The 13,162-nt window shown below is 43.4% G+C and overlaps 1 protein-coding gene across 1 annotated transcript in view; it reads right to left on the bottom strand.

Moving 5' to 3' along the window:
* Positions 1-13,162, bottom strand: part of tusc3 (tumor suppressor candidate 3) — a 741,583-nt gene that overhangs the window by 389,584 nt on the left and 338,837 nt on the right. Inside the window, exons 5-6 of the mRNA XM_041183092.1 lie at positions 8,730-8,870; positions 823-912 (exon numbers count right to left, since the gene is read on the bottom strand). Coding sequence (XP_041039026.1) covers positions 823-912; positions 8,730-8,870 — 231 coding nt within the window. The remainder of the gene's footprint in view (positions 1-822; positions 913-8,729; positions 8,871-13,162) is intronic.

Here is a 13,162-nt window from a genome sequence, read left to right as displayed (position 1 = left end):
GCTGCTCAAGGTTTGGTTTTCAGAGCTTAAGCAGCAGCTGAGAGCTACATGGACAGCACATTGTACTCGAAAGAGTTACATGGACAGCACATTTCACGAGGTGGTCACTCCACAGCTAAAGTGTACAGGAATGACCAGCTGATAGACAAGGAAGACCAGGCAGGTGTTGCAAGAGTCCAGCACTCTAACCATTATTAAGTTCTAATTACCAGTGAGGATGAGGGTTCCTTGGCTGCACAACCAGAGCCAAGCCCACAACAAAGTGGGTGGCTCAGCTGCAGAGGAAAGGAGAAGGAAGGTCAAAAAAGCAATACTGATCAGGGAAATAATAGTTGGGGGAAACAGACAATTCTGTGTCCTTGGAGTGATTCCAGGATGGCATGTTGCCCCTACACTGCCAGGGCCAAGGATGTTAGCGAGCGGCTATAATAGATTCTGATGGCAGAGGGTGAACAGTCATAGGTTGTGATCTATATCTGTACCAATGATACAGGTAGAAAGAGGGATGGGGTCCTGTTAATAGATTTTAGGAAGTTAGGAAGGAAATTAATAAACAGTACCTCAGAGGTTGTAAATGTTAGATTATTTTGGGTGCCATGTGCTAATGGGTATAGAAATCGGAGGACAGAACAGATAAGTGCAAGACTGGGGAGATGGTACAGGCAGGAGAGTTTTAGAATCTGCAATTCCCAAAATTTCCAAAAAAATTGAATGACCTTGTTTTATTAACAGCACATTACACAGACACTGCCCAAGTCTCAACTATGTTTAAATCTGAATTTACTCCAAGCATATTTTATTCTTTAATTGCTAAACACTTACCACTTGACCATTTTGTGGGTTCTTATGGGCATATGGAGGGCCTCGAATGTGATTCCACATTTGTCCAGATGTCATGGCAAATACCACACACTGTGAAAAAATAAGCATATGCTAATTATGAATTTCCACCTTTTTTTGTCCTTTTTAGTCCAGTCTCAGCAAATAAACTGGCACTGTGAACACCTGTTCCAGAACAGAACGAAGCTGGCCTGACCTAATTTTCTAATTTCGACCACTTGCCCAAGTGGAATTCTCTCCTGACAAATGGTAAACATGTGCAGGTAGTTAGATTGGCTACCAATCAAAATATTGCTGTTCTTAAAGGTACCTACTTGCCCTTGAAGCACAGAAAGGAGTGCTGCGGCTGGTTGAAAAGGGAGTTGCAGGAAATAGTGAGGGTCTTCGTGTAATCATGGCAACAGCTTTCTCTAGACAAGGGTGGTGATGGAGAACATCAGAACATAAGAAATAGGAGCAGTGGTAGGCCATACATCACTTCAAACTTCCTCAGCCATTCAATAAGATCACGGCTGATCTTGGATCTCATTTTCATTTCCCAATCCAATCCCCATATCCCTTAATTCTCCTAAATTCCAAAAATCTATCCAATTTAGCCTTGAATATACCCAATAAGTGAGCAAGAAGGCAGAGGCACAGGCAGCATGGGATTAGGCAGCAACAGAAGTCAATGAGGACCTGGGAGCAGATGAGAAAAAATATTAGTGGCATTAAAGGATGTGCCAAGATAAGTTAAGTATCTTCATGTACAACACTAATACTGTTTCATGTAAGCTGTGATGCTGGTGTAACTGCTAATTAGCTATACTATTGAATCATTTTTGCCACAACCATACTTCCTGACATCTGCATGCCTTGCAGGCAACAGGAGCCAATAGTTGAACTTCTGATGGCAAGTTAATGGAAGTAGCCATTACATAGGATGTACAACACAGAAACAGGCATTCGGGACAATTGGTCCATGCTGGTACTTATACTCCACTCAAGCTGCCTCTTCTTTTCTCATCTAAATCTACCATCATAACCACCCATCTCCTCTTACCTCATATGCTTGTCTAGTTTCACCTTAGTTACATCTATACTATTTGCTTCAACAAATTCCTGTGGGAATGAGATCCATATTCTCACCACTCTTTGGATACAGAAGTTTCCTCCGAATTCCATGTTGGATTTCTTGATGACTTTTACAAAATATTTTCTCATAGGATTTGGGCATCGCTGGCTAGGCCATTTGTTGTCCATCTCTAATTGCCCTTGAAAAGGTGATGGTGAGCAACCTTCTTGAACTGCTGCAGCCCATGTGGTGTAGGTACACTCACAGTGATGTTAGGAAGGGAGTTCCAGGGTTTTGATGCAGCAATAGTGAAGGAACAGCGATATAGTTTCAAGTCAGGATGGTGTGTGGCTTGGAGGGGAAACTGCAAGTGGTGGAGTTCTCATGCATCTGCTGCCCTTGTCCTTCTAGATAGTAGAAGTTGTGGGGTTGGAAGGTGCTATCGAAGGAGCCTTGGTGAGTTGCTTCAGTGCATCTTCTATATAGTACATACTGCTGCCACTGTGTTTCAGTGGTGGAGGGACTGAATGTTTAAGGTGGTGGATGGAGTGACAAATCAAGCGGCTGTTTTGTCCTTTTTGCATCACGAAAATTAGTATGCAGGCACAGTAAGTAATTGGGAAGGCAGTTGGAGTGTTGATGTTTCTTGTAAGGTGAATGGAATATAAAAGTAGAGATGTTTTACTGCAGTTGTACAGGGCGTTGATGAGACCACATCTGGAATACTGTCCACAGTTTCTGTCTCCTTTTTTTAGAAATGAACATATTAGAAGCAGTTCAGAGAAGGTCCATTCAACCCATTCCTTAGATGAGGGGCATCTTATGAAGAAAGGTTGAACATGTGGGCTTAAACCCATTGGAAATTAGAAGAATGAGAGGTGATCTTATTGAAACATATAAAGTCCTGAGAGGAATTTTTTATTTTTGTTCATGGGATGTGGGTGTCACTGGTTAGGCCAGCATTTATTGCCCATCCCAAATTGCCCTTGCTCAGAGGGCATTTAAGAGTGAACCTCATTGCTGCAGATCTGGAGTCACATGTAGACCAGGTCAGGTAAGGACAACAGATTTGCTTCCTTAATGGGTATTAGTGAACCAGATGGATTTTTACAACAATCGACAATGGTTTCATGGTCATCATTAGACTTTTAATTCTAGATTTTTACTGAATTCAAATTCCATGGATTCAAACCTGAGCCCCCAGAGCATTACACTGGGTCTCTGGATTATTAGTCCAGCGACAATACCACTACGCCATTGCCTCCCCCTAGTTGATTGGTTGGATACTGGCAGGATGTTTCCCCTTGCGGGAACTAGGGGTTCTTGGGGTTAGTCGAGCGACAAAGGGCAGAATTTTCCATTCTGCAGACTAAGTGTGGTGGAGGGCAAGAAAGTTGGCATGATTCCCGCTTTTCGTCTGCCCCGCCTTCACCTCATGGGGTCGTAGGTCCTGGAGCTATACTTAAACGGCACCCACATAGACACTCATTCACTGCAGCCCAGGTGTGCTGTTTAGTTCTGGTTCTCAATGATGCCCAAAAGAACCAAACCCTCCACTCATCAGTTCAACGAGGCTTCCATAGGCCTCCATAGGAGGCCTCCCCTCCATTCTCTTCTAGGCCATCCAGGAAAGGTGGGAGGTCCTCTTTCCTCAGGATGGGAGCTGAAGGTTCTCCCACCTGACTATGCTGACTATGAGGTCACCAGGGAGGTCACCAACCATGGCCAACAGAAAAGGACTGCCCTACAGTGCAGGAAAAAAGATGAATGATTTAATGCACTCTGCCATCCAAGTGAAACTTCTATTCACTCCAAACTCACACTGTCATAAGGGCATTAAGCAGTCTAAGGGTTAGAAGCACAGGAATGTTCACACTACCAGCAGATGGGACATCAGCACTGAATATCTGCCAGCCACTATAAGCTCACCATCTCATGTAAGCTCTTGCACAAATGGCGTTTTAATCCCTTACTTGGGAGGGCTCAGCACAGACAGCAGGCTTGCATGCTTCTCAATTGCTCTTTCATCCATTGCGCTCACAGTCAATCCATCTGCTTTATGCAGAACAAGGTCACCCACAATAAAAAGGGAGAGAGCCAAGAACAGAGGGGGGATCCAGAGTAGAGGACGCTCTCCACCCATGAGGAAAAGGTGGCAGAGCTCACTGGAGAGGAAAAAGATCGTTCCTGTGCAGAAGGCAAGATCACCTCCCCCAACAAGAGTGTGAGGGTACATCCAGTATACATCGGCCACATGCGGACAATGACCTTGAGTGACCTGTAATGTTGGGCCTGCCTAGTCAATTACTAAAGATCTCTTCTCTCTATTCCAGCTACCAGCAGGAAAGGCAAAGGCCGTCCTCAAGCCAGCACCACAGCCCAGCTCCCAGACCAACTCGGATAAGGTGCTAAACACCCATCTGATGAAGATTCGTCACTGCACTTACCTGCACCCTCCACCTGCGCAGATATATGCACCTCACTGGCACTTAGTTCTAGAGTAGGCTTGGGTTCACAATCTGATGATCACCTCACCAACATGGGTCAACAGCAGGCGGAGGCAGTGACAGTCGAGGTCTCTGACACTTAGAGAACTGCTGGAAATCAGGACTCTGCTGAGTCTGAGGCTGATGACAAGCCTCTGGAATCGACCCTGAGAGAAATGTTGGAGATGCTGAGACAGGCAGGGGAACATCATGCAGGGTCATCAGAGGCCATCGCTAGACTGGAACAAAGGATGAGGGAGTCCATCCGCATTCTATCTGATGTCGTTGCTCCGGCATGCAAGCACATCCAAGTCTCCAAAGGAAGGGTGCCAGCCATCTTAGAGACCCAAGTTCAGCAGTTTCTGCCAATTTGTGCTCAGACCTGCACACTATTGCTCTAGCCATGGATGTGTTCCAGCAGTGGCTAAGCGAGAAGGAGATGGCGGCACCTCGACCTCCTCCTAGATCCCCCTTCTCAAGGAGTCAGGGAGGGGCCCTCAGGCACCCAAAAGGAGGAGGAGTGCCGGCCAAACACTCCAGGGGCATTTACCCAGGATACTCCAAGAGTGTCTTGCCACTCCAAATCCCCTCTACCAGTGACCCCATCAACTCCAGCAGGTCAGGCCAAGGAGGGTGCACCTGCCCCAAAGAAGAAGACCCTTAGCAGGCCGAGGCCCGTCACCAGAGGATGCCCACCAAAGTCATCTCAGACAACAGGACACAGCGTTCAGCAGGCTGCTTTCACCCCTACTACGGATGTTTGGGCTGCATTTATAGGGTTTGAATGCTTGGGTGTTCATTCACTGTATATACTCTTCACTATTGTAAATATAGTTTACATTTATACATTTATCCCTCTCCAAGTCTCAGGCATCCAATGGCTAATCAATGTGATGCAAGGTCCCACATTCATTCAAAGATCCAAAATGTACTCCGGCCTCCTCGCCATCAATTAGCTCGCATCTGGATTTTCAGTTCCTCTCACTCTCAGTCAATCTCATCAAAGTGATTGCCTTTATTTCCACATCTGCGACATTAACAAAAGCACTTCATATGTGCAAATGATGGTTGGAAAGTACACCAGTGACTCTTGGATCTCAGAGAACTGCTCATCAAAGCCAATGACTATCTAGATACTGTTGCACTGAAGTCTGTAGTTTGTGGCTGTAACAAGTATTTATTGCAATCAATGTTAGAATCTCTCCTCCTAAGTATACTTAATGACAGTGAGTTTTTGGGAAAAGTAGCATTCAGTGTTGACACCATAGCTTGTCATGTCTCCTTGCAGCATATTTTTGTCAGCGCATTTATGGCTGAATGTTATTCCTTTCTTAGCTCTCACTCTCCCCATGCATGATGCTGAACGATTGAAGTCAATTCCACTCAGTGACATTTGAAATGTCTGCTAGAGGGGACAGTCTGTCTATTTACCTGTCAGGATCCTACTTTGCTCCTGAATGGCTGCCTAGCAGTGCTTTACTGAATCCTTCTGTAAAGGCACAGTACCGTGAGGTCCAAAGACCTCACACTATATATTTTTATAAAATATATATAGATATCCTCATTGCCATTTCTAAAATATTTTTAAAAGTGAACAAAGGTCTTTAAAATATCTGAAACTGTGCCTGAGTCCCTGGAACAAAGGAAATCGCTTTGCAGTTTTGGAAATCTCACATCTCGTTATCTATAAGGACCTAGTAATGATCACTTGGGGACTGCACAGACTAACTTCAAAGGGAGCTACATCAAAAGCATTTTGTATTTGATAACCCAGGATGGCCAGTGGAGATGGAATGTTTACTAAGACAATGGCCTGTCAAACATTCCTTTTAACCCATAATGGCCAAGATATTATCAGCGTGGAACACAAAGCCAATTTCCAAACACTAGATAAACATCCTATGTTGAAGACATCCTGAAGAGGTAAAGTCGCATGACCTAGACCTCTGGCTTGTTTAACAAATAATATTGCCTTGCTGGGCTGAATAGCTCAGTCTGCTGTTTACCACCTAACTTGCAGCCTCACAGAAAAGGAGCTCTGCCCTGGTTGAACACTTGACCCCATCTACTCTGCTTCTGGTGGAACTTCTGATTCATCTCTGCGTGCCTGATAGTGTGAAGTCAACACCACCGGAAAAATGAATTATACGGCATTGGTTTTCAGCCTGTCGATCTCTGAGAAAGCATACCTTATTGGACTTTGATTCTAGGCTCTGGAACCCATATGAACCAACATATTTTCTCTGTGGTCCCTGTACTGTAAATCCCTTCTTTTCTCTATCCCTCCCTTTACTGCCAGGAGATGACGTTGCAACCCTCCTCCCGTGTTTTGAGTGTGTGTAAATAAACTAACCCTTTGAGTTAAACCTATCTTTAGTTTGCTGTCAGGTTATTATTAGAAAATTAGATCACATAAAAACCGAGGGTTTGGGGAAATACACCACTGCTTATAAAGAGGGAACCAAATCAAAATACCTTTCTGTTTACAAAAGGTTGGTGAGGAGAGAAATTAGTGCTGTTTAAATGAACCCTTCTCCTGTTCGTAAAAGTACTATAACCTCCTTAATGACGAATTCTAGCAATTTCACAATGACAGATGTTAGACTAATTGGCCTGCAGTTTCCTGTTTTCTGTCTCCCTCCTTTCTTGAATAAAGGTGTTACTTTTGCCATTTTCCAATCCAGTGGGACCCTTCTGGAATCTAAGGAATGTTGGAAGACTATAACCAATGCTTTTACTTCCTCTGCAGCCACTTCTTTTAAGGGCCTGAAGATGCAGGCCTGGGGATTTGTCAGCCTTTAGGTCTAATAGCTTTTCCAGCACCATTTCCCTGGCAAAGGTGACTGTTTTATGTTCCTCCCTCCCAGTGGTCTCTTGATTTTCAAGTATCTTTGGGAAAGCGGGTGAAGTAGGACCAGTAGGTGGTTCATGAGGTCTTTTGGCCCAACTGATTGGTCTGCAGACAATAAAGTTGAGAACCACTGTTCTAAAGCACCACTAGTGGCATGGGTACCTCTTATTCCAGAAGGAAATAAAGGGAGTTTCCTCCAAGTCTGCTAACTATGTCAATTCAGTGGCATTTGTCCTGACACTAGGTCTGAGATGTACACTGCACCAACTTACTCCGTGCATTTTTGGTCCTTTATACTCAGAAATAAATAATTCCCAATTATTTAACAAAATGCCTTTGACATACTATTTTGTGTTACTCTGGGTGAGATATAATCTTGATTGAGGATGGACCAAGATTACTTTCCATTTCATGCTGCAGTGTCGGTATCAGCACCAAGTTCTCCCAAATCAGGTAAAACATAGAGTAAATAAAATGTGGGGTAATGCATGTTACTTTGCCCTAACAATCTGTCTCAGAAGGACACTACTGCAACAGTGAGATGTCTTTTTGGATTTCCATACCATCCACCTGAGTGAGATTTTGCACTTATTGTCAAATTGTAGATATCTTTGCGTTGTAGGCCCATTCTCATAAAAACACGGTTGAGTATCAGGCCCTGTGTCTGCAAAGGGGTGAGTTTAATCCCAAGAAGAACAGGAGTTCTCCTCCAGGCCCACAACTAAGGTTTAGACTTTTCTTGACCCCTAGTCCATTGCAAGACCCTCCTGACATCCACCTGTGCATGACTACATGACAACCAGGGACCTCCTCCCTACCATTCAGAACCAGGCCACTGTTCAGCTGCCTCTTCATTCATTGATCCTGGGCACGCAGATGAATCATACATGTTGCCAAGGTTCTGAAGTTTTAATGCTTGCTTTGACCCTTGACAATTCCCATTTCTTGTTAAAATCAGGCCTTTTTTTAAAAAAAAATCCATAAATTACAGTAACGAATCTGTAACGCAATAATAGTAATGAACTATTTCCAAGAAGATACTTATTAGGTAAAGTACCAAGGATATTATGTTTCAACCATGATTTCACACATTTTGTTGGGTTCAGCTTTGGGTGCACCAGGGTATTCTTTTGAAATAAAGACAGCCTACCACAAACAGAGTAAAATTGATTGAAATGAAGTTCTTGCTAACTAAGCATGTGGGATATTAACAATCAAAGGCAGGAATTTGTAGCTCAAACTTACATACAGTCCTGCTGGAGGATGTATGTTATTGTGGATTACCATGGGAGAACATAGGTCAAGTGTATTTACGTGAGGGCATGTGAAAGACAGAGTGAGGCATAGGGGGGCATACAGGCACATAAACAACCTGTCAAACACTACAGAAAAACTTAAAAAACAATTAGAATTAATGTTAACACTTAGCACAATATCACTGAACTTGTAATGAAGATTTGGAATGTCCATTTAATTCCATGCTAATCTGAATACATACCAGGGCAGCCATGGCCCATCCTGTCTTGTTATAGATGAATTCCAGGTTATTTCTCCTTAAATACAATAATCCGCCTACAAGTGAAACAAGAAGAGCCAAGGCAATGGTTCCTGAGTAGTTAGGAGGCCTGAATACACGAATCTGAAAAAAAAATTAAAAATCAACCCATAAGGAGGCTGTCATTTATATCTCTAGGTTAATTGCAGTGGGGGTGCAAAAACAAAAAGAACAATATTAGAATGTGCAGGAACTTCCCCAAAAGAACTACAAAATAGTTCAAATTTAGTGCAAGTTTCTGAAGATATTTATACCAACTCTTCCAAACCCAATTTTATCGATTGATTTTGAAATCAGTGTAATGCTTTTTTAACATCTGACAACTCAGCAATTTAGGTATCTTCCAAAAAGTACTGTATATATATATACCATGTGGAACCATTCCCCTAAACCTCTTCTACACTCTCTCCAATGTGTTCACATCCTTCCTATAGTGTGGCGTCCAGAGCTGGACACAATACGCCAGCTGAGGTCTAACCATTTGTCTTATATAAGTTTACCATAACCTCCCTGCTCTTGTACCAAAACATAGTGTGTTTTCAAGAAGGAGTTAGATATAGCTCTTGAGGTGAAAGGGATCAAAGGACATGGGGAGAAAGCGGGAGCAGGCTATTGAGTTAGATGATCAGCCATGATCATAATGAATGGCGGAGCAGCTCGAAGGGCCGGATGGCCTACTCCTGCTCCTATTTTCTAGGTTTCTATGTACTCTATGCCCCTATTAATGAAGCCTAGAATACTGTATGCTTTAGGAACAGCTCTCTGTACCTGTCCTGCCACTTTTAATGACGTATGTACATATACAGTATATACTGTAAATACCTTTGATGCCAAATTCCAGTGTACATGTTTGTGCAAAAATAAAAACAAAAAAACTGCGGATGCTGGAAATCCAAAACAAAAACAGAATTACCTGGAAAAACTCAGCAGGTCTGGCAGCATCGGCGGAGAAGAAAAGAGTTGACGTTTCGAGTCCTCATGACCCTTCGACAGAACTTGCGTTCGAGTCCAAGAAAGAGTTGAAATATAAGCTGGTTTAAGGTGTGTGTGTGGGGGGCGGAGAGATAGAGAGACAAAGAGGTGGAGGGGGGGGGGGTGTGGTTGTAGGGACAAACAAGCAGTGATAGAAGCAGATCATCAAAAGATGTCAACGACAATAGTACAATAGAACACATAGGTGTTAAAATTAAAGTTGGTGATATTATCTAAACGAATGTGCTAATTAAGAATGGATGGTAGGGCACTAGATATTTCCATTATATAAAAAAAAAACCCCACTAGAGCTATACCTTGAGTGCCCTACCATCCATTCTTAATTAGCACATTCGTTTAGATAATATCACCAACTTTAATTTTAACACCTATGTGTTCTATTGTACTATTGTCGTTGACATCTTTTGATGATCTGCTTCTATCACTGCTTGTTTCTCCCTACAACCACACCCCCCCCCTCCACCTCTTTGTCTCTCTATCTCTCCGCCCCCCACACACACACCTTAAACCAGCTTATAATTCAACTCTTTCTTGGACTCGAACGCAAGTTCTGTCGAAGGGTCATGAGGACTCGAAACGTCAACTCTTTTCTTCTCCGCCGATGCTGCCAGACCTGCTGAGTTTTTCCAGGTAAACATGTTTGTGCAATGTTGTTTCTTTGCATGGATAGGACACTAGCCTAGTTGTAGTGTGATTTATTTTTAGATTGCTAGAGAGACTTCCTGTTTACACACTAGCTTTGCAATGGTAATATTAGTGTATGATTGAATGCTTGCAACACAAAATAGTCTTGTCAGAACTAATGGTCCAGATACATGAGTTCAAAACCCATAATGGCAGCTAGGGAATTTAAATTCAGATAATGAAATGTATCTGGAAATAAATTCTGGTGACCATTAAACAATTGGGTTGTTGTTATAAACACATCTGATTCATTCTTGTCCTTTAGCGAAGGAAACCTGCTATCCTTACCTATTCTTCATGTGACTCCAGACCTACACCAATGTGATTGACTCTTAAGTGTCCTCTGAAATGGCCTAGTAAGCCACTCAGTTGCATCAAACTGTTACTGAAAAGTTGAATAGGAATAGAACCGGACTAACCACCTGGTATCAAAGTAGACACTGAAGACAACAAAGGTACACAAAGTTTACCTTTGATAAGTACTCTTTATAACATCTGGGGACTTGTGCCAAAATTGAGATAGCTGTCCCACAGATAAGCGAAGCAACAGCATGACACAGTCATACACAAAGAATCATATCTTACAGTCAATATCCCAGGTTTCCGCATCACCATCTCTAGGTATATCCTGTCCCACCAGCAGAACAGACCCAACAGAGGTGACAACATCAGGGTATACAGTTAGGAGTGAGTGTCCCCAAGAGTCCTCAACATTGAATCCTTCGGTACTAAATCTCATGGTATCGAAACAAACATACACCAGGAAACCTCCTGCTGATAGCCACACACCTCCCTCCCTCAACTGGTGAATTAGAACACCACTTGAAAGAAGAGTAGCAAAGGCACAAAATATACTCTAGGTGGTGGAGTTCAATGCCCATCACCAAAATTCGCTCTAGAACACCACCACTGACTGAATTGGCCAAGGAGACCTGTAGGACATTGTTGCTGGACTGGGCTTGAGAGAACAATCTATCTGATGCAGTGATCACCACACAATCCTTGTGGAGTTGAAGCCCCACCTTCACAGTGAAGAAACCCCTCATCATGTTGTGTGGTGCTGCCATCATGCTAAGTGAGATATATTCAGAAGAGATCTAGCAACTCAGAAGTAGGAATCCATGAGACACCACAGAAGAATTGTGTACCACCACAATCTATAACTTAATGGCATGGTATATCCCACCGTCTACCATTATCATCAAGCCAGGGGACCAATCCTTTATCAATGAAGATTGTCGAAGAGCGTGCCAGGAGCAACACAAGGAATTCTAAAAATCAGGTGCCAACCAGGCGAAGCTATAACACAGGGCTACACGCATGCTAGCCAGCAAAAATCATACAATTGACAGAGTTAAGTTATCACACAACCAATGGTTCAGATCAAAGCTCTGCAATCCTGCAACATCCAGTTGTGAATGGTGGTGCACAATCAAACAACTAATGATGCTCCATCCTCAATGATGGCAGAGATGAGCACATCAGTGCAAAAGACAAGGCTGAAGCATTACCAAACACCTTCAGCCAGAAGTGTCGAATGGATGATCTTTCACAGTCTCCTTATGATGGCCCCAGCATCACAGGTCCAGTTTCAGCCAATTCAAGTCACTCCACGTGATATTAAGAAACAGCTGAGTGCACTGGATGCTGCAAAGGTGAGGGGCTCTGACGAGCACTGAAGTCTTGTGCTCCGGAACTGATTGCACCACGTACCAAGCTGTTCCAGTACAGCTACTACACTGGCAACAACCTAACAAGGTAGGAAATTGTCCAGGCATGATTTGTCCTTTTTTTTGTGGACAAAAACAATCTGGCCAATCATCACCCCAACAGCTTACTCTCAATTGTCAGCAAAATGGTGGAAGGATTAACCAACAGTACTATCAAGTGTCACTCACTCACCAATAACCCGCTTATCAATTCCTACTTTGGGTTTCACTAGCACCACTTGACTTCTGACCTTTTTAAAGCTTTGATCCAAACATGGACAAAGGAGCTGAATTCTAGAGGTAAGGGAGAATGACAGCCCTTGACATCAAGGCAGAATTGATAGGAGTCCTTGTAAAATTGAAGCCAATAGGAATCAGTTGGAAAACTCTCCACTGGCTGGAGTCATACCTAGCACAAAGGAAAACAGTTGGCGGTTGTTGGAGGTCTATCATCTCAGCCTCAGTACATTGCTTCAGGAGTTTCTCAAGGCAGAATCCTACTTTCAGCTATCTTCAACCATTTCATCAATTAACTTAGCTCCATGATAAGGTCAGAACTCAGGATTTTTGCTCATGATTGCATTGTGTTCAGTCCCATTCATAGCTCTTCAGATTATGAAGCAGCCATTCTTGCATGCAGCAAGACCTAGACAACATTCTGGGACAAAGCAGCCCACTTGATTGGTACCCCTTCCACAAATATTCACTCCCTTCTCCACCGACACACTGCGGTAGCAGTGTGTACCATCTACAAGATGCACTGCAGGAACTCACCAAGGCTCCTTAGACAGCAACTTCCAAATCCATGACCGCTACTATTTAGAAGGACAAGGGCAGCAGATGCATGGGAACACCACCACCTGCAAGTTCCCCTCCAAGCCATACACTACCCTGACTTAGAAATATATCACTGTTCCACCACTGTCACTGGGTCAAAATCCTGGAACTCCCTCCCTAACAGCACTATGGGTCTACCTACACCACATGGAC

This window comes from Carcharodon carcharias, chromosome 1 (assembly GCF_017639515.1).
Source record: "Carcharodon carcharias isolate sCarCar2 chromosome 1, sCarCar2.pri, whole genome shotgun sequence".
NCBI lineage: Eukaryota > Metazoa > Chordata > Chondrichthyes > Lamniformes > Lamnidae > Carcharodon > Carcharodon carcharias.
Note: the sequence above shows the minus strand (reverse complement) of the source record. Positions and strands in the feature narration are given on the sequence as shown.